General features: G+C 46.4%; 1 protein-coding gene across 2 annotated transcripts in view; it reads left to right on the top strand.

Moving 5' to 3' along the window:
* The first annotated feature begins 332 nt into the window (after positions 1–332).
* Positions 333–26,447, top strand: part of ZDHHC14 (zDHHC palmitoyltransferase 14) — a 272,603-nt gene continuing 246,488 nt past the window's right edge. Inside the window, exon 1 of one of the 2 annotated variants that reach the window (XM_079146777.1) lies at positions 333–1,411. In XM_079146777.1, coding sequence (XP_079002903.1) covers positions 1,167–1,411 — 245 coding nt within the window. In that variant the 5' untranslated portion in view covers positions 333–1,166. The remainder of the gene's footprint in view (positions 1,412–26,447) is intronic. The other variant, XM_079146778.1, reaches the window with a different exon arrangement.

Raw genomic sequence — 26,447 nt, 5'->3', positions numbered from 1 at the left:
CCGGCAATAAACCCGTAGAGAAGCCTGGAGGCGGACACCGGCAGCGCACGGCGCGGCGGGGCCGCGGGCGCTGCTCCTGATCGGCCCTCGGCCCTCGATGGGGAACGAGGCCTGCCGCGCCCGGCCTGTCGGGTCTCCAAGCTCAGTGCGTCCGCCTGGAGGGGACTGGGGTGGCGACCCGCCGTGCCAGTGCCAGGGCTTCGCCCGCCAGGAGGAGGAGCAGGAGGAGGAGCCCGGCTGGCTAGGCGCGGGCGCCGCCGCCCAGCCGGCCGCGAGGAGGCGGACCCGTTCCGAGCGCCGCGCGCGCGCCGGGGCTGAGCCTTGCAAACAAGTGTCTGTGGCGGTGTCCCCACGGCCCTCCGGCGGCCCTCGGAGCGCCGGGGCTGGCTCTCCTGGGTAGTAGGAAGCTGGGGAGGCCCTCGCCTCGCAGCGCGTGAGCTGCAGACACCACCCTCGGCCGGAGCCCTGCGCAGGGGCCGCGGACTGGGCTCGGCTGCCAGGCGCGCCGACGCGGGGTCGCGGAGCGAGCAGCGCCGGGGCTCTTGCGGAGCCGATCCTGACAGAATAACGTGCGTGGCTGTCCCCACCCCTGGGAGGGGTTGCGGGTGCCGAGAGCTGCCGCCCAGTTTGCAGCGCTCTCTCCTGGGAGGATCCGCCACCCGGAGGAAGGAGTAGAATAAACCTGGCCGAGGCGCAGAAGTGGCTCCTGAAGAAGCCGGCGCCGGGGCCGCCGCCTTGTGTCCCCTCGGGGCGCAGCGCCCAGGGGTCGGCTTGCGGGAACCGAGGCGCGGCCCGGGGCCCAGGGGCGGCGGGGTCAAGCGCTCCACTAGGCTCACAGCGACCCGGGGGTCTGCCAGGCGGTCCCCCGCGCCCCACGGGGCCCCGGAGCCCCGGGACGCGGGCTGGAAGCCACGGAGGACCGCTGCCGCGGGCTGCGGACGAGCATCGTCCCTCCCGAAAGCGGATTCTGCTATGACAGTTGGGCTCCCCGAGGGGTTAACCTGGGTGTCCTCGGTAAAGTTGTCGCCGAGCCGGGAGCCCGTGTAGGGGCCGCGGCACCGCGGCTCGGGGGCCGGCCGGGCGGCCGGCGGCGGTCGTGGCTCGGCGGGGCCCGCGCGGCCGGGGGGCTTCTGGGGGTGTGCGCCCCCAGCCGGCTGCCCTCGTGGATGCCTCCCGGCGGCGGCGGGCCCATGAAAGACTGCGAGTACAGTCAGATCAGCACCCACAGCTCCTCCCCCATGGAGTCGCCCCACAAGAAGAAGAAAATCGCGGCCCGGAGGAAATGGGAGGTGTTCCCGGGCAGGAACAAGTTCTTTTGCAACGGGAGGATAATGATGGCCCGGCAGACGGGCGTCTTCTACCTGACGCTCATCCTCATCCTGGTCACTAGCGGACTCTTCTTCGCCTTCGAGTAAGTGGCCGCGACAGCTCAGCGATGCCGCGTTCCTCTCTCCTCCCCCTTTCCGCCGACTACTTTCGTTTTCTAGAAGTCTTATCTGCCGTATCTTATTATATAATGGCAGCCCGCACTCCAGGGTGTTCTGTCAAGGGTCTGTTTGATTTTCAGTGCCCTGTGCCGGGCCAGGCTCCAGGACGCAGAGGAGAGGGGAGTGGGACACTTGTAAGGTGTGCCGCGCATAGCTGCTCTCCAGCGCCGGTGGGACTGGCAGGTGGGGCCGCCGGTGACTGATCCGTGGCGCTCTCCACCGAGTTTGGGAACCTGCACACCAGCCCAGATGCAGCCTGTATGGGAAGGGGGCTGCAGGAGATAGTTCTAAGTCAGAGATAAACAGACGTGATTGTTTTTTCTCCCTCTTGCTAACAAGATGCGGGGCATTAAGCTCAATCTGCCATTGGCTAAATCTTCTATATAACTTGGCGACATAATAAAAAACATCTCGGTTATTTTAGGTTTAAAAGTGTAGGCTACCTAATGTACCCTGGATGGAGAATTGCATTGTTTTCATTCTCCTTACTTGTTCATTCTTGATGAATGAGTTCTGATTTACCTGTGAGGTTTCCAAACTCTTCACTTTCAAAGAAGTTTCAATTAAAAAAAAAAAAAAAAAGTCCAGAAAAAACAGTTTGGGGACAGATGAAAGTAGACATGTATTCCTGGGAAAAGTGTGACCTGATATGGCAACTTCTGATGCCAGAGACAATACTTTGGAACTTTAAGGATTTTATCTGAAAAAAAAAACAAAAAAACAAAAAAACAAAAAAACAAAAAAAAACCCAGTACATGTGAGTCTTTTTCAGGAACCAAATTGGCCAGAAGCAACTGTCTTCCTGCCAACCAATGAAAGGTCTTCTTATTTATTAATAGTCATTAGGTAAGACAGTTTAACCATATTCTGAATCAGTTTCAATTGCTCTGATTGAGTCCAGCATTTGGGATGCAGCTCCTTATGTAATCCCCCATAGCTGTGCTCAGTGAAAGTTGTAGTCATTTCCTCCCTCTAGACTTAGAAGAAAAAGCCATATATTTATTGGGAGTTCTTTGAGCTTCCCATATCCTGGTTATTATGGGGGGTGCTATGCTTTCAGCTTCCATCTGCTTCTGCTGTGTAGAGTTAATTAAAATCTTTTGTGTTGTTTACTTTTGTCTTTGATAAGCATTAGTGGACTTGATCTTGTACCTGACTTTTGCAAGTGGAAATGCTATCTCAATTGGAAATGAGTGGTCTCTTGACAATATTAATACTTTTCACGGGCAAAACCCTCAGACTCTGTGAGGGGAAACATTTTGTATCTGAACACTGAGCTCTGATGAACAATTTTAACAGGATTAATTAGAATAGGGAAGGAGGGAGATCTCAGATGGTAGCTACCCCCTCCCCCTATTCTTTCTCTAACACAGGATTTCTCCTGCATTTTTGACTGTGACTTTTCCAGGTGTTTCTTAAGAGTCCCTGTTGTGCATGTTTGAGATTCCTCGGTGGAGTTGTGTGACGAGAGGGCAAGGGTGTGAGCAGGCATGCAGGTGGCAAGGAGGCATGCTCTGTGCCTGCTGCTCTTGCTTCTGTGGGTCTCCATCCAGAGCTAGCCTCTTGTCCGTACAGATCTATGGAAGCAGAAGGAAGGGCCCCAGGGGTCCCTGACATAATCGCATCCTGCACAGAATGAACACTGCTGCTACCAGAATGGAATGATGATGCTATGTGTTTAACAGAGATGCCGTCCCTCTAACGTGGCTCGGGTTACAGGTGGGCCTCTGCTAGGGCTGTATACACTATGTCCCTAAAGTTACAAAAAGTTTTGGATAGATCCATATTGGCATTTTTGCTCTTTTTGGGATTTGAAGAATGGAGACAGTTGGTTGATTTTGTGATTGTGTTGCAGAGCTTCAGCCACAAGTGTGTTTTGTGTCTGATGATGAATATTGCATTTTTAAAATATGTACCCAAATCCTTGCTGTATGGCTAGCCCCTCCCCCCCATCCCAGTTAGTACTCACTATCTTTATTTTCTTAACCGTGTCTTCTAACCAAACCATCATAAACTTGTTTCCATTTCTTGGCCTGTGTGCTTTTTTTCTGAGAATTCCCCCAAAGTCCCCACTTGCAGGTTGTCATGGATCTTCTTCTGCATCAGCATCGTGCTGATGACTAAAGGGATAAGCTGGTGCACTGGGATTTTATTAGTACTATTTGCAGCATTATTTTTGTATCAGCTCAGTGGGAGTCAGTGTGTGTGTGTGTGAGCTTGGTCTTCATGGTTGTTGCTTCAACCAGGCGACTTGAACTCTTGGGAAAATAGGCCCATCGAGTATGCGTTTTCAGTTGAGAAAAATCATAGGTCTATTCAAATTTTAGAATATTGTGGTTTGCTAGGACCATTTGTCATTGCATTTAACTGCTTTGTCACAAGCGTTGTGTTTTAAGTTCTTTAATCATTGCTAATGACAGAGTTAAATTAAATAACTTTGGCCAAATTAATTTGCTAGAGGCTCAAAGAACCAATTAGCCACTTGCATAGGAAATGGAATGCCAACCAGCTAATCATTAAATGAGATTCCGAGGAAACACTGGCATTATCTGCCCCCTGCCTGCCTTTCTTCTGGCCTGCCTCTAGTATTTATTGAGTGCATGCTACATGGTCCCCTCCTTTGTATTTTGATAGCTTTTAATGTTAGTGGAATTTCCTTGTCCAACATTAGGATCTGTTTCCCCCGACAGTTATACAAAGGCAAATGAAAAATGGGAGAAGAAAAATACATAACTTCCAACTTCAGGTTTGGACCTCCTTTACCTGAACCTCTTCTCTCACCCCTCCTCTTATTCCTGACCTTGAGCAGAGGAACCTGTTTGTTGAAGAGAAATGAACTTATTTGAACTCAGCAACAGATGTTGATGCTTCTTCAACCCCTGGAGAAAGGCAGGGTAGAAATTTTTATTCCCATCTGGGAGATGAGGTGAGTGACTGGGACGGGTCTCAGGATCACCCAAGATCCCAGTACCAGTGTGGGAAGGCTCCTGCCCACAAAGCCAGTGCTCCTTCAGACCACTGTGTGTAGAAATAGGTAAGGGACGGAGCTTGTGGAAAGACAGATCCCAAGACTCTTGCCAGCAGTATGACCCTTGGCAAATGATTTGTCTTTTTAGCCTCCATTTCCCAATCTATAAAAGGGATTGATAATATCTACCTTTAAATATCGTGAAGATGAAATGAAGAAGTATCCTTAGTACATTGTCCAGTATATAGCAACTGCTTAATAAATGGTGAATATCACCCGAGCACACCTAAGTACCCTCCTGAGGACCCTGGCTGCCCTTTTCTGACAGCTTTTCAAGGGGAGGGAATATGCAGATTAATAAGGAAATGTGACAGTGACTGAGAGCATATTAGGGCCAGAAAATGTGGAGCTGCACAGTCACTCATTAAAAAAAGACCTTCGCCCATCCTGGGAGCCTGTGTGAAGCAGTGTCCTGGGTCTCGCCCCTGCAGAGGGGAGTCCTGAAGGCCTGGGGAACTGCCCTGATCCAGGCCCTGGGTTCGGTTTCATCTCCATTTTGGAGCCACCATCCTGAATTGTAGAGACAGCGGAGAAAGCTGCCAGCAGCGGCCGGCTGGAGCACCATGCCCTTTCTCAGGCAGCCCAGGACTGCCCTCTTCTGCCACTTTTGTTCAACCTGTGGAGCACTGATGAGAGGTGACAGCTGTTCATAGCATTTGAGGGAAAGGAGCCGATGGCAGCTCATACACTTCACTGCTCCTGAAGGGTGTCAGATCTCATGGAAGACTCCAGAACTGGGATTTGGAAAGATCAGTGAGCATCATCGATTTCTTTACCTCTCTCCCTCCCGCCCACACACCCTATTTTCTTTATAGCTGAAATTTTGAAAATAAAAAGCCTTTGGTTCTGAAATATTGAAATTTTACAGTCTCTTGATCACAGGGACAGAGAGAAGGTCCTGTACCCTATGAGGTGCAGGGGGCCTGCTTAAGTCAGGGGTGTGACCGTGGCTCCCAGTTCTGGGCTGTCACCTCTGATTGTTCTAATGTGTTACTGACACTCAGATGTGAGAATTTGGGAACATTCTCAAATTTCTCATTGCTAAGAGTCCATTGATGATTTTTTAAAAAGCCTTATGTTTTTTCTTCCTGTTCCTTCCTTCTTTCCTTCTCTTCCTCCCTTCCTTTCTTTTGTTTTTCAATCAGTTATTCCCCTCTGAAAATAAATGATGAACACTTGGGAGTCGACAGAACTTTCGCCTTGAAGATGGAGCTTGAGGCTCTCCCTGGTAAACAAAAATGTCATTTCCTATAACGAAGTCACTGTCATGGGTGGGATGCCTTTTATAATTTAGTAGAAGGTGTTGCCCTTGAAACACAGCAGGATACCCATCTGTTAGTCTTCTTTCTGCCACTATAACAAAATACCAGAGATATAACTTCCAAAGAAAGATGGCCATTTTTTTTGGCTCATGGTTTGGAGCTTTCAGTCCACAATTTGGTCAACTCATTGCTCTCATCCTGGTGGACATGCAGGATGGCAAGTGGAAACATGGGAAAGAAAAACTCTTCAACCTAAGACCAGGAAGCAAAAGAGGAAGAGGAAGGGGTCAGGGTCTCACATCCCTCTGAGGGCACACCCCCAACGACCTAAGAGCCTCCAGTGCAGCCTCACTTCCCAAAGGTTCCACCATCTCCCAATGGTGCCTCCCTGGGGACCAAGCCTTTGGGGGACATTTAACATTGAAATGATACCTGCAGGCGCCGTCTCCCATAAATGAAAGTGTCATCTCCATAATAATGTCTCTGTCATAGCTGGGATAACTCTTATTATCTAGTAGAAGGTGCTGCCTTTATAACACTTAAGGACTCCATCTTTTATCAGACCTCCTATGCAGAACTGTATCCAGGTCTCCACCATCTCAGAAGAAACGTCTGCAAAGTGTTCTGTGTTCTTTTGGCCAAACACAAGCCTTGCTGTGTCCAGTAGAACAATGTAGAGCTGATAACAGATGATGGTAGATGACCCTCCGGACCTTACCAAGTCACATTACCATTAGCACAGTACACGAAGTCAAGGACATTTATAACCCACAGGAATTTTAGGTGACTTCACAACCTTATTAGTGGTACACCTCTATAATCCCAGCTACATGAAAGGCTGAGGCAGGAGGATCACAAATTCAAAGCCAGCCTCTACAACTTAGCAAGACCCTGTCTCAAAAAGAAAAAAAAAAAAAAATATATATATATATATATGGTGTGGGGGTTACAGCTCAGAGGTCGAATGCTTGCCTAGCATGGATTCAGTCCCCAGTGCTGCAAAACAAACAACAATGAACAAAGCCTTAGTAATGAGCTCTTGACATGAAGGCACTTGCCGATTCATTTGTGTGCGTGATCAGTAATGCGGGCAAGTCCCTGGAGGCTGGGACTCCTGTTTGTTTTGTTCACTGCCACATCTGCAGTCCTTGACTAGAACTCGCCTGCACCTGACCCTCAATAAATATTTGTTGTTTAATGAAGTAATCGTAACATTGAAACTTGAGTTTTTGCACTTTGTAAATGTGGGTATATTAATAAAATTTATCACTAATCATGTCTGTGGAACACATTTGCCTTAGAATCTTTGACTATCCTGTATAATTCTTCTGAATTCAGAATAAAGCAACATCCCTTTTCATATGTGAATTGAAGCAGAGGAGAGAGATTTTCTTAGGTACTTAGAAAACTAGTGGTAGGGTTGGGATTCACTTGGCTTACTGAGACTTCTTTGTAGTGTTTCTTTATTTTTGACCTAAATGTTTTAGGGAAATAAAGCACTCTGTGATATAAATGTTACTGAACAACTACCAGCACCTGGAATAATTTCCTGTTTTATGGATTCTCAACTTTTACACTCAAATTGATCAAATAAAGCTCTCAAGGATACTGTTAACCACTCACATTTTATTGCATTATCTCTCAGCTAGTGGGAAGTGATACCATACTATGGAGAAAGGACTCCTGGAGGTTCCTAAAATAGGAGAGTGATGGTTAATTATTTAATGGGTCATATCTGCATATCCTGGAGATTTTTTCTTTTGCTGTACAATGTTGCACATAATTTATTCATAGCAGAGTTATTATGTCTTAGCCAGAGAATTTAAATTAAGGATTTCAAGGAAGTGCTTCATTCTTTTATAGCCCAGGTTGTTAGGAAAACAAAAAGCATTGGTGGTCAATAGATACTTAAATAAGTTACATCCAGGAACTGTGTCTACGAAATGTGCGCTGGTTCTGGTAAGGTGGGATTCATCTTACTGCTCTTGTTCGGCTCTTCTCTAGATTTAAAGGCCAACCCCAATTCAAACTTATCTTTACAAACTGGATGATCTTCTATTGTCTCGATTTTTACCTTTAAAAAGTATATTAATTTATGGGGATGATTATGTATAGCACTGGTACAAGTTCTTAAATAAAATACTACCACAAACACTCATAAAACTACCATCCAGTCCAAGAATCAATCAATACCATTGCTTTCTTAATTTAAAATTTTTAATTGATTCACAAAAGTTATACATATTTATGGGGTGCCAAGTGATGTTTCTATTCATGTAAACATTTTGTAATGTTTAATTCAGGGTAAGCATATTTATCTCCTCAAACATTTATCATTTCTTTGTGGTGCAAACATTCAAAATCCTTTCTTCTAGCTTTTAAAAAATTGTACTGGCGTTTTGGATTTCCTCATATCCTGGCTGCTGCTGCCCAGGCTCAACTTACCTCCCACCCTGGGGCTATCACAGACTGAGCTTCATCAGGCATTATTGCTACCCCCCCACCTCAAATGATAGGTTGTTTAGTTTGGTTTATTTTTTCTTTATAAATATAGTATCATGCCATATGTAGTCTTTTTAAAAATGATAGCATTGATTTAGTATGTTCTTAACACAAGAGAGCATCACACTGAATACATTTAATTCTGCAGATGTCACAACTTTTTAGTTTGAAATGATTTCAGAGTTCTAGAACAGTTGCAAGAGTAGTTCAGAGAACTCTTGTATACCGTCAGACAGATTCATTAATTGTTGACATCTGTCATTACTCTTCTTTCCCTGGTCTTGCTCTTTGTTGTATCTTCCCCCTGAACCCCTGAAGAATAAGTTGCAGACATCATGCCCTTTCTTGTTCAAATACTTCAGCATGTAATTCTTAATAAAAAGAATAGTCTCTTACATAAGCACAATACCAGGATCAATTTCAGGAAGGAACATGGATATGATATTCCATATTCAAAATTTGCCACTTGTCTCCATATTGTTGGGTTTAAGTTGATCATTTTGGCATTTGTTTTCTACTTATCTAATATGCATTTTGTTTTTCTTTTCTACCTTCTTCCTTCTTTTAAATGAACTTTATATTTTTATCTTCTTTAAAAAATTTGAATTTTTTTGTGCTATTTTTAATAGTTGCTTGTAATTTTAACCAAGTAACAGTGTTGTACTTCAAAAATAATGTAAGAAACACAAAACATTTTAATTCCCTTATTTTTCCCTTTCTTTGTACTCTTATTGTTCTAGATTTTATATGTATGTGTACTAAAAAACCAATAATGTTATTTCTAAGTGGTCAATAGTATTTAAAAGAAACAGGAAGTAAATACAAAATATAAGATAAAGATGTTTTAAAACAAGATATACATGCAGATATAAAATATACATGTATACATATATAAAGCATGAATACATTTTATATCTGTACATAAATAAAATATCTAATAGTTAAAATGGACTTTTATATTTATCTTTACATATCTGGAATTTTGGGTACTCTCTGTCTCTTTCACCTGTATAATTTGTTTTTTTTTTTTTTAACTTAAAGTGTACCACCCACCAAATCCTAGACTTGGGACTGGGGATTGAATTAGGGGCAGTCTACCATTGAGCTACATCTGCAGCCCTTTCTTTTTTTTTTTTCTTGAGACAGGGTCTTATTAAGTTACCCAGACTAGCCTCAAACTTGTGATCCTCCTGCTTCAGCCTCCTGAGTTACTGGGATCTCAGGTGTGTACCACCATACCTGGCTTAAAGTGCTTTTTACTTTACATTTCTTTTCTGTAGGATTGCTGGTGACAAATTATCTTAGCTTTTGCTTTTTCTGAAAATGTTTATTTTGCCATCAGCTTAAAGGATATTTTAGTGGCTATGGACTTCTGTGCTGATGGTTTATAGCAGACATTTGATGACATTGACCAGTTGTCTTTTGGCCTCTATTTTTTCTGATGAGAAAGTAGCTGTTAATTTTTAGAATTTCTCTCCTATACATAATGTCTGATATTTCTCTAGCTTATGTTTTCTTTTTTTTTTTTTCACAGTTGAAGTGTGAGATACCTATATATGACATTCTCCATATTTATCCTGATTGGAGTTTGCGCAGGTTCTTGGATCTGTGGGTTAATATCTTTCATCAGGTTGGGGAATTTTTCATCTATTATTTCTTTGAACATTTCTTTTTATCCCCTTCTCTTTCCTTTCCTGGAACTCCAATTATTTATATATAAAACCATTTTATATAGTCCCATATATATTACTTTATTTCATGTGTTTTCTTTACTTTTTTCTCTTTGTGTTTCAGGTTAGGTGATTCCTTCAGGTTTACTGATCCTTTCTTTGTTAAGCCATTTTTGTTATTATTTTTTTTAATTTTGAACATTTCTACACTGAAATTTAAAATAGATTTTTATAGTTTCTGACTGGGCTGAAATTATTTATCTGTTCATGTCCATATTTTTCACTAGATCCTTTGACATATTTTTTGGTAGTTATTTTAAAATTCTTGCTTAATAATCCTAACATCTGTGTCATCTGTGAATCTGCTTCTTTTGCTATTTCTTCTCTTGGCTACATTTTCTTCCTTTTTTGCATGCCTCATCATTTAAAATTTTTTTTTTAGTTGTAGATAGACAAAATACCCTTATTTTATGTGGTGCTGGGGATTGACCCCAGTGCCTCACACGTGCTAGGCTAACACTCTACCACTAAGCCACAACCCCAGCTCCTGCCTCATCATTTTTTATTGCATGCCAGACATTGTGTGTGAAAGAATTTTAGAAATGGCAGTAATTTAAAATGTTTTCAGGTCACTAGTGTGTGGGATGAGTCAATCGGATTTGTATAACTTGAGTATCTCTTATCTAAAATGCTTGGGACTAGAAGTGTTTTGAATTTTATTTATTTTTCAGATTTTTGGAATTGGGCATATACTTAAGATATCTTGAACATGAGACTCAAATTCAAACACAAAATTTGTTTCTGTTTCAGCTGCACCTTACGCACATAGCCTGAAGGCAATTTTGCATGGTATTTTTTGTTTGCCTACATTCTGATGTACCCATCTCGTGAGGTCAGGTATGGAATTTCTACATGGTATCGTTTTGCCACTCAAAAGTTGTTTTTTGGAGCCTTTTGAATTTTGGATTTTTCTATTAGGAATGCTCAATTCATAATTGAAATGGGTGTGGGTTTGGGGGAAGCTTTATTTAGACTCATTTCATCACTGGCTTTAGATATTTTGAGGGCAGAATCAGAAGTTTCCTTTTACAGGGCTTGAGTTCTGAGCAGGGGATGAACTAAAGATCTCTTTGTACTCCCTAGCCCAGCACCAGTTTTCTCAGAACTGTAGATGATTTCTCTTTGCTTTTTAGCCTGACTGCCAGCTTTTTGGGTCAGCAGGGAGTTATCTTTGCTTTCAATCCTGCCCTGGCTTTCTAAACCTCAGGCCATCTCTACTGGCTGCTCTGCACAACTTTGGAGGCTACCTCAGTGTCTTGGAGTGACTGAGAGTGACCTTCTTGGGTTTTATGCTCCAACCTTTTTGTGACATAGGCCTCAGGCAGATAGCTCTCATCTCTCCTGCTGGCTGGTGGCACACACCTATTCTGTGGCCAAGATTCCTTGGAATTCTGATCCATAAGGAAGTCCTCCTGTGTGGTTCCTGATGCTGGTTGAAAGTTTAGCTGGCTTATGTTCACAGCTCTCTGTGATTTTCTGATCCTTCCCACTGCTACACTAGGGACAGAAGCAACTGATGGCCTTTTTCTCTTGGGAAGGGCTTTGCCATATCTAGGCTTCTTTGCATTTTGGGCTCCCCGACAGATTTTAAAGGCTATGCTTTTGTAGCTAATCTGACTTGTTCTTGTGTGGGAGTGATTGCAATCACAACTTCCAACTTGTGAATTTTTTAACTTAATATTGTGTTTCTCAGATTCATTTATATGTTGCATATATATGTAATTTGTTTTCTACTATTATAATATTTGATTTCTGTAAATGCACTCAGTTAATTCTTTATTTTTTCTTTAATCTTTCTCCTTTGATCCCTCACTGATTCTTGGGATTTGATGACATGTTATAAGGTAGAATATGCAAGAGTGCCACTTCATAGGTTTTGACCTTGAATTTGTGCTGCCAGTAACTATGACGTCCAGACCCAAACGTGTGGGCCTGAATCACTGGAGGAGTAGCATGGGATTCGGTGGCTTTTACACGATGATAAAATATTTGTCAAAATGCTAAATTCTAACTATCATCTGATCTGAAGCTACATATAATTAAGAGCCAGGTTTACAGAAATGTATGTTCTTATGATGAGCGAGGTACTTTATCCCAAATCATCTTCTACTTCAATTTTGTTTTGTTTTGATTTTTGGTACTGGGGGTTGGACCCAGGGGTGCTTTAACACCTCTGAGCTACAGCCCCAGTCTCTTCTGTTGTTTACTTTGAGACAGGTTCTAAGTTGCTAAGGCCGGCTTCCAGCTTGTGATAACTTTGCCTCGGCCACCTGAGTGGCTGAGATTACAAGTGAACAGCAGCGCATTGGTTTTGAAGGTCTTCTCTGATCTCATGCCTCTGTTACATACAGCTGATTCCTCATGTGGCTTTGTAGACCATCAGTCCCAGCTGCTCCACATGAGAGAGAAAGCCATTTCCACTACCAATAGGATCCAAAATGGAGAGCAGGCTGACAACCCTGCCTCTGCGCCTGCTCCTCTTTCTCAGACTCTACTGTTCCTATGGTCCATAGATTTTGGACTGTCCTTAATTTAGGCCTGTTTTTAGCTCTAGTCTCCTTTACCCTTCATACCATGAAAATAGACTTTCCTGTTCCCCTTTAGAGATTTTCAAGGTAGACTTGTTTTCAATTGTAGCAGGGCCATTTTATTTTAGAATAATTTAGGCACATTTTAAGACTCTATTAAAAATGGAACTGAAACCATTTCCATACACTTTCACACTGGATTTTAGAAACTGCTGACTTACAAGTCCTTGGGAACTGGCGTTACCACCAGGCACCATCAGAATGTGATAGACCAGGCAGGGCCGCTGATAGAGGAGGGTGTAGCCAACGGCCCTCTGGGACTGGGCGTGTTTGCCCTGAGATAGGCTTATCAGGAAGGATGGTGGTCCAGACTTCTGGGGAAGAAATTACGCTCCCTCAGCGTGCTAGCTTTGGGTGGTTTTCAGACGCTTCTCATGCAGGGCAACTGCTTATTTTAACATAAAACACTGCATTCTGTTTGAGGCATGAGTTCTACTTACTGAGAAATGATTGCCTCTCTTTGTACTGACTGCAGAAATAAACTAGGTCCCCAAGAGATGTGCTCCTGGCAAGATCCAGTGTGCTTTTCTCAGATGTCATTTTTCACAGCACTGGGGATCAAACCCACAGACTTTCCCACTGAGCTGCTTCCCCAGCCCTTAATTCTTCCTTTTCACTCAGAGAAAGACTCGGGTGGCTTCTCCTCTTTGGAAACTTTCTTCCCTTGACTTCTGCGATATCCCCCTTCTGCTTTCCTTTGGTCACTGCTGTTTCTCCTGTTAACGTCTGCTCTCACCCTTATTGCCTGGGGTTACCTGCTCCTCCTCTTCTGCCTTTCCTCAAGCAGTTTGCATTGTCATTGGGTCCTCTCTGGCCTTTTGGAAAGTGGCTTTCACCCCTGGCTCTGGCCCTGGTCTTGCACTTCCTCTCCTCTGACTCAGGACACCTTGGAAATCCCCTGTGCCTCACAGTTCTGGAAGGGCCCTGCTCTGCTCTCGGCGAGGGTGCATCCCGGGCCCAGGTCTGCATCCTGGTCTTGCTCTCTTGTCATCCTTTCTCGGGTGCCTTCTGCTGTCTCTGGGGCTGCTTTCTTCCTCTGTCTCTGAACTTAATGAACTGGTTTTCAAACATTTTTGCAACTTCTCTGACACACTTCCCATACGAAGGTAGTCAGTTCCCCTCCTCTTGACTATGGGGCGCCCCGTGTGAGGAGCAGTTGGTGGCGGGGCTGCGGCTATGTGGGTTCTGAGGTGAGCTTAGGCAACGTGCCAACGCTTCTGCCTGCTCCTGTCCCTTCTGCCCTCAGGAGAGAGGTGCACCCTTCAGGGCACTAAGCTGCCCTCTGAGTTTGGCCACCTGGAGTTTCCTGTGGTCCAGAGGTTGGATGACCGCAGATATGACCACACAGGGGCAGAGTGACCGTGCAGTCCCTGGCTGGATGAGTGACTTCACCTGGTGCCAGCTGAGCCCTCCCCACCGGGTTCTCTTGCCTCCACCCCCATCTTTTGCCCAGTGAAGGCTGAATGGAGCAGATGGGAGCGATCTCTGCTGAGCTCTGTTCAAATTGCAGATTCATGAACAAAATAAGGTCATTGTTTTAAGCCACTGTGTTTGGGGGAGGTTTATCATACAGCCATAGTAACTGGAAAACAACTATCAGAAATTCTCAGATGGAGTGTTGGGACTGGTTTGGGGCACGTAGTGATGAATGTGTGACAGACAGCACTCAAGTCACAGTGCTGAAGTTTGAGCACTATTGTTTTTAAATTACGGGTCAGCTCTTCTCACTGAATTCTGTTTCAGTGTGTTTCCTGGAGGCGAGAAGAAGAGCTACTTCACCACCCACTATCCTGGCCAGCCCTGGCTCTTCCGTGGGAGAAGTCATCTGTCATATGCGTCCTGGTGGGAAAGTCCAGTGGTCTAGGTCCTGGGCACCCTGTGCCTAGATGGCTATCCTGCTTCCTTTCCCACTTCCTGGCTCTAGTGTTCCCTCGCTCCACCCTTCAGACTCCCAAATTTCCTTCCACACGGGAACTTAGACACCTGTTGTGTGGGAAACCGAACTCATGCAAACCTGTTTAATGTGATATTCAGGCCTATCTACTTTTCCCAACGTGTTAAATGCACTGGATACGTCTGTTCCTTAATGTCTTGGTGTCTGACAGTCCTGTCTGTTGAGTTTGAAGGGGACTGAATGTGGGTGACCCTGTTTGTGCCACGAGGTCCAGTTTTCTCAGGGTTACTGAGAGGCCAGAGGCCTGTTCTCCTGCTTCAGTGTGCTTGAGACATACTGAGTCCTTTTCAGAAGTAGCATGTGGTGGCTTTGTGGTCTGCCCTGCAAGTGAGCACCTTGGCAGCCAGTGATCCCGGGTGATTTGATCTTTCCAGGGGCCTCAGATTTTATGAACAAAGCACTTCATCATCTTGAATGGTCCTGTTTTGGGGTCTTTAAATGCCATGAGTTTCTCATATACACATTCTTGATGGCAGATAAGGGCATTTTTGAATGTAAAAAGCCAAAGTCAAGTTAAATTCTGCAGCTATATATGGTCTATTTATCTTTCTCAGCAGCGAGAGTTCTTTACTCAGATGACCTCACAGTTACTAACTTGATTTAAATTTTCCTGCTTCTCTCTAAGATTGCAACCCATGCAAATTAAACCTCAAAATGGTCCCAGCACACACATTCAGGTGGTGACGACTACTCTACTTAGGAGACATGCTGAGTTTATGTTCTTATTCCACTATCAGCATATTTTGCGAATATTTCAAAAAGTATACTCTTGTCTTTCTAATGGTAAGTGGCAACTGAATGTTAGCTCTATCCTCCAAAATCACTGTGTTGTCAGGACCAACATTGTTTTATGTTATTTTTCTTCTTAGGCTCAAAGTGAAAAGCATAAGAGCTGGGTGTGTTGCTCAGTGCTGGAACACTGGCCCAGCGTGTGAAAGGCCCTGGGTTCATTCCGCAGCACTACCAAGTAAATAAATAAATGTGGGAAGCACTGATTTTAAGATGTATGTTTTTGAGCCAGAAAATATGAATATTCTGTTTTTTTCCTAAATTTAGAAGATGAGGTGGCAGCAAAGTTCAGCCCACTCATCTATAACTATGCTCTTCTGCCTCCTGGTTGTGGGGGTCATGAGAGGTGGGGAATGACTTCTCAGGAAGCTGTCCCTCTTCTTGAGCCTGAGATTAAGATTTCTCTTCGTCCATATGTGGATTGTTGACTTTGCAAGTTTCTCTGGGTTTGTTCATGTGACCCTGGTGGTACTGTCAACAAAGGTCTCAGGCCTTCCTGGATGGAGCTCTGGTCAATCATAAAGCAGGGGCATTAAAGTGGGAAGTAAATGAAGGGTTTTCCTACATGTGCTCTTTCTCTATGATTAGTTCTCTTTTGGTATCATAATAAATTACCACAAATTTAGTGACTTGAAATAACGTAAACATATTATCTTACAGTCTATAAGTCGGATGCCTGACCCTGGTGTCAGGCTAACACCAAGGAGCTGGCAGGGCTGGGTCCGTCCAGCAGCTATGGGGGAATCTATATCTGTGCTTTTACAGCTTCTAGAGCTGCTCTATGACCCGCTCCTTCCATCTTCAAAGCCAGCCACATGCCACCTTTCTGTACCTTTCTTCTGTAGTCACTGCTTTTTCTGCAGCCAAGACATGCCCTCTGATTTTAAGAGGCTGTGAGTTTACACTGGGTTCCCTTGATAATCCAGGATGCCCATCTAAAGGGCCTTAATGTCCCTACACAGGAAAAGCCCCTTGGCAATGTGAGATTACCTATGCATAGGTTGGGATGTGGACAGTTTGGGGGGAAAATACCACCATCCTTATTTTTCCCCAATTAAGCTGAACTTGAAAGTCTGAACACTTTTGCACAATCCTCTGAGCAAGACTTGGTAATCTGAAACCATAAAATGGGCAAACAGAGACTCTTGGTTATCTATGGGATTCTGAGGAAGTCAGGAGATGAAGCAGAGTGCTCAGGGACTGACCTGTGATGGACAGGGTCTCAGGGAAGTAGACTGGCACAAGGGTTAGTCTGAGGGACATTTGCCAGGATGTGATCTTGGATTGACCTATGTGGAGTGAGGGTCACCAAGCTGGGCAGATGTAGTCACAGCAGTCTTCTGATATCCTCTGGCAAGGGACTGGCCTTTGAATGCCTGCATGACTGCTCGTTGATTGTGGTGGCTCCAGAAGGGGGCAAGACCTTGGTGGAGGTGACTATCTTCAGTTGCAGTTTCCTGAGAGGCGCTCAGTGGAAAGCTGGCCAGAGACCAACATTCCCAGCAGCTCCTGGAATGAATGCTTCCCCGCTGAAAGCACAGGCAGTGCGAGTTCAGGGGGTTGTCTGGCTGGCTGACCACAATATCCACTACAGTTAACCACAGGTGGATGTCATAGATGGTCAGTTGCCCAGTGGGACGATGCAGATTTTGGGGAGAAAAACCCAAGTATAGGCGAGCGAGACTCCAGCTTGCAGCAGCAGGTGGACCCAGATGGCCCCAGGCAGGCAGAGTCTGGGAAGAGGAGGCAGAACAGAACAGTGATGGGATTTGGTGGAACGTGGAAACAGGGCAGTGTATCAGCAGGATCCCAGGCCCAAGAAAGAGGTTCAGCAGGAAGCTTTGTGCCCCGGTGGTGGTGGGGGCGCTGGGAGTGTTCTGACAGTTGGAGAACAGGGCCTCAAGTGCAGGGACCACGACAGGTCAGGATGAGGATGGGGCTACCACTGGGCATGGGGTGGGGTCAGGTGGCGCAGCAATCTGGAGTGGGAAGAGCTATCGCTCTGGCTGTATTTGTGGGGAGGAGAGGGAAGTCACGGGAAGGCCTGGCTGGATGCGACGTATGACTCACCTTCCTGCTCAGTTCTGAAAGACCTGTCTCCTCCAGGGAAGACTGAAATATTTCATTGTTTTCTTCTCTCTCTCCACCTAAGACAGGGGAATGGGAGTGATTGTGCTTTAGAGAAAGTTTGAGGAAGGACCTTCTTCCGAGTCAGGGTGACTGTGAAGGTGTTTTTAAGAACACAAAGGATCGTACCACCTGAAGGCCCTTCTTTTTTATTTTGGAGCAAATATTGCCTTTCTTGTTTGTTTGGAATTTTTTGGTTAGAGAAAAGGATTCTGTCGTGATAACGATCCCTTTGCAGGCAGATTTCTCTTTGCATCTACACTGACCAATGCCACAGAAGAGAAAAAGCTCTGGTATGTGTTGCAAGGTAAACATGCAGCGGAGGTTGGAAAATAGCTTGCTCATTTCCACAGTCTCCAGTCAATTAGGTGAATTCAGCCTCTAAAGAAAAATGGTTTTACTTGGAGTGTCTGTTCTAATGCATTGATCAATGACTCGGACGTTTGTGAACCCATGCGATTTTCTGCAGGAGACCCCCGCTGACTGTTGATCAAACTTTGCTTTCTTCATTGACAGCACTTAGACCAATGGATGACATCACTCCTCTGAGCAGGAGCCTCATTTCCATTCCTTTCAGGCCCCCTGTTTTTGTTGTTTTTTTCCTAGCATTTTCCCACATACCTTTCTTCATAAAAATTTCACTTTTCTTTTACTTTTGTTAGTATTTCTTGCTCGCTTGAGTCATGAAATATTCATTGAGTGTCATTGCGTGCTGAGCACAAGGTGGTGTGCTTTGGAGATAGAATCCCTGTGAGACACATCAGTGCAGGTAAATTGGTGAGCTGATGTCTGATGTCAGGGCCAAAGTTAGTCTTTCCTGACTATTCCAAGACACACCATGATGTGACCTAAGAAATAAAGGCGTCGTCTCACCCACCCTGTGCAGATGGGTGTGTGAGCCCTTTCTTCAGCTTCCATCTCCTCATAATTGGTGTCTTTTCACTCGCAAGACTTTTGTTCCAAGGTACAAAAGCAGGTGTTGTTATTTTCACTGGTATTAACCACCAGAAAGTTAATGGGTTCGTGAAGAAGAAAGATCTGGAAGGAGAAAGTTCTGTGCACTTTCGGCCCTTGTGCCCCTTCCTTTGCATGTCACAGGCATGGGCTCACTTCCCAGCAACAGGCCGTCAGGATGGCCCTGGTTCTGATGCCACTTGGGAGCCTGCTGCAGCATATGGGCCCACAAGTACCAGTAAGGTGACTCTGAGAGGGGACCGGGCCATGGCGTTGGGCAAGGGGGATTTCGCTCAGAGCCGTGCAGGCTGTCGCTGTCCAGGCTGGATTAAGGCCTTCCAGAGGCATAAACACTGGGAAGTTTCTGTGGCCAGCCCTCTTCACCACCACGTGTAACTTATATTAAACCATGGAACAGACTTTGTTTTCCCAGTTGAAAAATTGTGAATAAATTCATCGACGCTGAACTTCCTCGTTTTTTGTGCTTCCTTCCCGTGTTCCACGCCGCCGTGGTCTCCCTGGCCATCAGCAGAGCCTGGCTTAGGGAGGGTTGTTGAATAGGGCTGAACCCCAGCCCAGCCCTCCACGCCTTTCCTGGGACCCTCCTCCGGAATGCCCACCCCAGGGTGAGAAATACTCCTGTCACCTGTCGAGCTGCTTCTGCCCCCAGGCTCTGTTCTGTGAACAGTGGCAATGGGGGTGATGACTGGATGGCCCCTGTGCACTCTGCACGCCTGGGCAGTGGCCTTCAAATTTTAAGGGTGATGTACACTAACTAGGGCAGCAGGACACACCAAGGAGTTCTGCAGGATGGTGCTGGCTCTGACCACAGCCCTCAGCTCTGTTCTGTCCTGCTGTCATTTATTTTAGGAAACTTCAGTAGGTAGTGTCTCTGGACCCACTGACTTGATTCTGTGACCCGCACCTTGCTGTGCACCGCTCCCTTCCCCAGCCCCCCAAGTCGCTCCCCCCGTCTGCCACAGTGCCAGGTTCTCCTGCACTTGTCTTCACCCTGTTGTGGTCTCTGCCCGGATGTCCTGCCACCTCCAGCCAGGAACCTGTGAATTGCAGGCAGCCCACCTTTCCTGTCTTAAGCACGTGTGATTTAGAAAGACTTCAGGACACTGCTGGCAGCAACCCATTCCCGTGTACCAGCCCTTTGTCCCTGTGACTCCAGCTCTTAGCACTTAGTGCCAAGGTGGCAGTGCACACCTTTCCTGTGCACCAGCCTCGAAGCTCATAGCCCTGCCCTGTCTGTCTGGTCCTTGTCTCTCATGCCTCTGGCCCTACTGTGTGACTCACAGTAGGTGCTAGATCAGCGTTTCTAGAATAAAACGATGATCCAGGGAGTGGAGCGGCCAAGGGCGACTCGCCTTTAAGCCCAGGCCCAGCATTTTGGGGTCCCGGCTCCTGGTCTTGCAGGGGCCTCCTTCGCTGTCGCTGGCCAGGTGCTGAAGCCTTCCCATGAGAAGCCGCGGAGGAGTGATTACCCGAGTTCCAGCGTTTAGACCGAGAGTCAAGGGCAGGGAAACGATGGTGTTTCACATGATCCACTTCAAGACAACGGTTTTTGTTTGTTTGTTTGTTTGCTTTCTTGTTTAGTGTTGACCCTTAGTAAAGGATGTCCTGGAATTTGACTGGCTACGTGCAGGAGCCCTTTTCTCTTAGTACTGATCGTACGTGAATAGAACTGGTAGAAACGAACCTCCTTTTACAGAGGAGGTAACGGGGCCCACGAGGCCGAGACGACGGACACCGGGTTGCGCAGTGCAGCAGTGAAGGGCTGCTCCGCGCGTCTCCTCCGCAGGATCCCTTTTAAAATAACCAAGAGGGCGAAGGAGAGCGTGATGCGCCGGTCCTCCGGTCCGCGAGCGCATTTCAAGCGTGGAATTCTTTTGACAGTTCTGTAGGCTCGGCTTTCCCGGGAAGCGGTGGGCAGCCCTCCACTGCGGGCCTCGCGGAGGGAGCCGTTTTCAGGCAGGCGGCATGAGAACTCTAGCTTTCTGAACTGGGCTCCGTCGCAGAGTGTACAATAAAAAATTTGTGCTAATTTTCACCTGAGTTTGTAGATTCAGCTTTTAGAGTTCATAGATTCTCACCTGCTCTCATTAAAGATCCTAGCACAGAAAAAGAAATGGAAATATAATCCCTAACAAGCATCCTTGGGCGGGAAACAAAATTTCCTCATTTTGCCTCTTTCAGCAAATACCTTTAGGCTGCGTCACAAGCCAGAAGGAAAGTAAATAACCTACTTGGTCTTGAACCAAAGCATGTATTTTGTGACATGTGTGATCATTTAGTTGGTTAGAATGCAATAGTCACTGGTGTTTATTTTCTTTCTTTCTTTCTTTTCTTCCATTTTTAATCCTTAGCTACCTGTCCACTGATGGAGGACCTTCTTTCTTGCCTGCACAGTGGACCCACAAGCTCTAGGACCCTGCACTGTGTTCCCCAAACCATTGTGCCCTTCCCTGAGGATTAGAAGGTTTGGGGCTGGCCGGACCTCTGTCCTAAGAATTCTCTTCACTTGTCACATTGTTTCTACGGGAAAACACATTTCCAATTCCAAACAACCTGCCTTCGAATTAACTCTGGGGGCTGCCTGTTCCCTAAGAAAGCAAGTGTGTTCTTCAGAGCTGATTAGTTAAGCAGACAGACCTCATTAGCTTAGCTTAGTTTAGCAAGTACATCTCATTAGCTAATGTGACACCATGAAACATGCGCCTCAACCTTGGGAGAATGAGAGGCGGCCAGGAGGTGGCAGGCCTCGGGGACCACCGCAAAGCCACCTCTCCAAGACAGGGCTTCCTTCGTGGACTCCTGCTTGGCCAGCACCCATGTGTGCTGGACAGATGACCTGGTGGGCAGACATCAGACAGGGGACGCTCCCCATGTGGGCCACCTGTGAACTCACGCCAGATACCAGCTAAGGGCTCGGTTGTTCTCAAGGCTCACAGCCCCCAGTTCTAGGTTCTTTTATTAGTTCCATCTTTCAGTTGAGAAAATAGATTAAGTCTATATCGTTAGAGTCTGTTGTTTATAGAGACTGGTATTTGTTCACAGTGGCGAAACAGCTGTTTTCTTAAAAAAATGGTTTATGTCCTCCTACACTGATTTGTAGGGCCGGTATTAAACATTCTTTGCTGTGCTAAGACTCCGCAGTGTTGATAGGTGCCTTGGTGGGTGTCTGTGATTTGCTTCACTGAGGGTGTCTCCCCACTTCCCCAGAGAGGGCTTATTTTAGAGGGGAGGAAAATAGCTTTTGACATTTCCTATTGGTGGGTCAAGAAGAGAATATACCAGAGCGGGTAGCTCTGGGCCTGGCTTATAGACCCAAAGTGGAAGTTGGATCCTTTTCTTTAGTTAGATACTTGTTTTTAAACTAAACTTTTGATTTAGGATGTTTCAAGCTTACAGAAACATGAGGAAAATAGTATATAACTTTTGCTTCATTGGTTCACATTTCAGTCCTTTCTCATACGCTAATGCTTTCTCATTAGGAGTTAAGAGTTCATGAGCAGGTTCCTTGTGCACTGCTGACCATCCAAAAAAAAGATATGCACGTGGATCAGAAGCATATGTGAGAAGTCGCCTCCCAGGTGGGCCGCACAGACGTGCACACATCTGTCTTCAGAAGTGGCCTGCTTCAGCATTGGCAGGCAAGGGGGCCGAATGTGCTGAATTAAAACTTTTTCTGCTCATTAACAAAATATCAGGAATATTGTACATTAGGGTCTGAATCCAGAAATGTGAAATGAGGAGAGAAACTCATCTGGCAGCTTTTTTGTGCCATCAAGATCTAGTACAAAACCTGTGCCAGGTGACTCAAAAATCATGGCTTTTTCTTTCTTTCTTTTTTTTTTTTTTTTTTTTAAGTTCTTTACTTTTGGAGTGGGAAAAGTTTGGTTGGAACTTGGACCTGTCCAAGGCCTCTATCAACAATATTGGTGACAATGGTGTGAAAGGTGTGTTTTGCTGTTAATAACCGTATATTTGCGTAAGAAAGTGAATTTTGGGCAATGACTCACTTCAGTAGACACGGTTCTTTCACGTAAATGCCTTACAGTGCTGGTCATGTCGTGGGACTGTAGAGGCAGAGATCTTGTCAGGATTTGGTCCTAATTCAGTGTTACGGAGGAGGCATACATGAGAGCAAGTCTCGGCTGGGCACACATTGAGAATTTGGGTGATGATTCCCCGGGGAATGTGAGTGTGTTGGGTTCACACAGGGGCTGACATCTGAGGCTCCGCGGCAGCTCGTCAGAGTCTGGTTGGACCCTGCTTTCCCGAGGCCAAGGCAGTGGCAGGTGCCCCCGGCTACAGTTCGTGTGGGCTCTTCTCGGTGGAAGCAATGTGGGTGACATTTGCGTGGGCACCCCCTTTCTTTCCTGGTGAGGGACATTGGGCCGGCCACTCCCTTAGGTGCCAGGCAAATGTGGCACTCCATAGATCTTAATTGAGCACCAACAGTAAGTCAGGCACTGGAGCAGAGCAGGGGACCAGGCACACCACCCTGCACCTGTCCTCGTGGGGCTGACGTGGCCGTGGGCAGTACAGAGACTGAAGGCAAGAACAAATGACCAGTGGAGAGCCCCCACCAGCCACCTCTCCCTTCTCTTGGCCTTTGCTGTCGTCCCATTAAAGTGTTTCCATATGGTTCCATTCCCTCCAAGGGCACGAGAGGCTGGTCTTCTGCCTCCCATTCTCCCGGCAGCTGTTCTGAGTGGCCCTCAAGTGACTAATGATGGTGGAGAGAGGCCATCAGCAGCTTGTCAGTGCTTCCCAAACGTCCTGCCCTGGTGGCTGGTGACCAGGAGCCTACCTGTACTTCGTGACTATTGTTTTTCATGGATTGTCTCTGTCTCAGGGTCAGCCCAGCTACAATAAAAAACCATATGATTCTGAATGAAAGAGTAAGAAGTTATGTACAAAGACTTGCAAGTCTGTGAGCCAGAAATCATTTTGAAAAACAAAAACCTTGTCAGAAGCTCAATTTTCAGGCGCCTCAGAAAGAGCAAGCCATGAAGTCGAAGCTGGTGCCATTGTGTGTGGAAGCGTCCCCTGGGAGGCCTGGAGGAAGTGACGGGTGAAGGGGTGATAATGTAACATTATTCACCTCCAGCAAGATGTTTCATGCCATCTTTAACACCACAGTCATCCGTTAGCCAGAGGAAGTGGTCCAGGCCAGTGGCCCATATGCCACAGTGGGTCAGGATCCCCAGGAAGCTTTTTAAAACACCGGTCTCCTGGATCCCACGTTAGATCTACTGACTCAGAACCCTGGAGCTGGGAGATGGGTAGTGATAAAACTCAGGAAGTGTCATTTATTAAAAGCTTTCGGTGAGGGAAAAAAGCTCGTCTCAAAGGTTGCATACTGTATGGTGCATTTATGTAAGATTCTTAAAATGACATGGAGAACAGACGTGCAGGGCCACAGGTTAGGGGAGGGCAGGAAGGCAGTGAATTTAAAGTGGCAGTACAAAAATTCCTTTTGTGTTGATGGGACAGCTCTGTATCTTGATTAATCTAAACATATGATAAAATGACATTAATTTGTGCAAAAAGAAATATCAAGTAAATGATTTCATGCCAAGAACGGTGTCATCTAGTGAGGTGTGTAGCTCCTCGTACTGTGCCAACAAGCTGCCTTTTGTTATGTAAGGTGTCACTCTGAGGGAAAGTTGGATGCCAGTGCTTTCTTAGATAGACAATAAGATCTGTGAAAAGGTTAAGGGTAAGAAAAATAAGAAAAGGGAAGAAGAGAGACATGAGAAGGTCCAGGACTGCCTGCACTATTTTTGCAATTTCTTAGGACTATAATTATTTCAAAATAAAATGGTAAGAAGAGCTTTCCAGGAGTCACCAGTGTGTGGCCATTGGTTTCAACCGCACACCCATTGGCAGTGTTGGCCTGTCTCAGTGGGTTGGTGTGCAGCTGGGGAGCAGTAGGAAGATTGGCCTTAGATCCAAAGTTGGTCGAATCCTCTAGTAGAATACAGTTTATAGTGAGAACTGCTTTAAGCTTGGAGTCGTCATTACCTTAGAAACGCAGGTGGAAGGGACACTACCACTGAAGTGACTCTGGTGACTTGCAGAATGCAGGGCGATAGACAAGAGTGCCATGGATCACCTAGGACGGGAAGGAGTCCAGCCAGGCCACAGCCAGGCTGGAGTGGGGTGAACCCAGGCACCTGGAGTTGTGGATTCGAGTGAAGGAGAAACCAAGACCCGGAGGTGCTGAGGGAGTGGGGAGGAGGCTGACCCAGCCTGCGGAGGAGTTCCAGATGCTCGGAGCAGCTGCTGCTGTGGAGGGACACCTCACAGGTGTTTCTGGAAGTCCCGGCTGTGTGGGGCCCTTCCAGTGGTTACCCTGGTCCTCAGTTCTCACTGCCTGTGGGGCCAACACCACTGAAACTGCTCTCTGCAAAAGAGGCTGTGCTCAGGGGATGCTCCAGAGGTCTCTGCAGAGACACTGAGGGACAGCCTGGCCTCACCTGCTGACTGGAGTCCTGTTCGTGGGCACAGCTTCTCTGGTGCTGTTTTTAAATACCTGGGATGATGACATGGTCTTAGACAGTTTGCCTCAGGAAGGGGAGTTTCTTATTTCATAGCTTGAAAATTACCTGATATAGCAGGTAATGTTCTTTCAGATTGATCTTTTTTCCTTTTTTAGGTAGATCTTTTGAAGCTTTTCTTTTCTTTTTTTTTTTTAAAGTCAGAAGGCAGCCAAACATTTCTCACATTCAGAAACTTAGTGGGAAGAACGTGTGGGTGTTGAAAATCTCTCTCCGCTGCATTTTCTAAAATGCCTTGTTCCATCTAAAGCATGTCTCCATGGAACATCAGAACTCTCCTCTACCCACAAATTATTCTTTTCTTTTTCCACAAAATTTGTGCCTGTGCCGGGGTTGCCAGCGGTGGTGGTTTCCCATGAGCATTCGCTCCGAGTACCCTGCCTACTAAGTGCTGCTGCATTCCTTCCTCCCCAGAAAGGCAGGAGGCCTGGGGTCTTATGGGTCAACACAGCAGAGACCACCCAACCCGTTTTGGTACTTACTTGCTTTTTGTAGAAGTTAATGTGTCACTCACATTGCAGCATGACACAGGATTGGGGTCCACGGTGAGCCCATGCCAGTTACTTGGGAGTTGGCACACTCAGTGAAGGCCTTGAGAGTCTATTTAGTGTTTTCGGTAGACACATGCGCTGCTAAGTGAAGGGCATAAAATCAATGGGAGATTTAGGATGTTTGGATTCTCGCTTCTTTCCAAAATGATTCATCCATTGATTCCCTCATTGATTCCACACTAGGCATTGGAGATTAACAGGTGACCTAAGTGGACAGGGGCTGAGGGTTGGAGGGTTATATTTGTCTGGGCCCTGGGGAAACAGATGCGAAGGGATTGAGCATGATGGAACTTTTATTAGGAGAAACGTGCCGATGGGGAGCGGGTGCGAGGGAGCTGGCAACCCAGGGAGAGCCCTGAGAACATTTGGGCCTCGGTCCAGCGAAGGCAGGAGGGAAGCTGTCTGAGGCCTCCTGCACAGTCTAGGGAGGGTTTGGCAAAGCTGTTGAAAAACTTCTTGAGTCCAAGTCAGAGGACAGGGGTTCTAGGACCCCTAGGAAAAGCTCTGCCCCACCGACCCTACTGTGACATTGGCTGGGGACATCTCTGGGAGGTATGGCCTCACACAAAAGGGATTTCCAAGTGCAGCAGCTGGGTCCCCAGCCATTATGCTCCCTGAAATAGGAGTTCTGGGACTGCCCTTTCTAACTGCCCCAGAGGGAGGATGGGCAAAGATACTAACCCCCAGGTCACCTCGAAAATGTAGACTCAGAGCTGTGAGCACCTCTATGCATGCAGGGGAATCTGCATGGGGGGCACAGCAGAGCCATGAAACCTGGTCTGCAGTGCCTACCAGGGAAGGCCCTGCCCTGGGGAGCTGAGCTTTGAAGAATGAGAGGAGCCTGCTGGGCAAAGCGGACACGTCAAAGGAGATTTCTGGGCAGAGCTTCCCTTGTGGCCC

Source organism: Sciurus vulgaris (assembly GCF_902686455.1).
Source record: "Sciurus vulgaris genome assembly, chromosome: 7".
Taxonomy (NCBI): domain Eukaryota; kingdom Metazoa; phylum Chordata; class Mammalia; order Rodentia; family Sciuridae; genus Sciurus; species Sciurus vulgaris.
The sequence above is the reverse complement of the archived record's forward strand: the minus strand, read 5'-3'. Positions and strand labels throughout refer to the sequence as shown.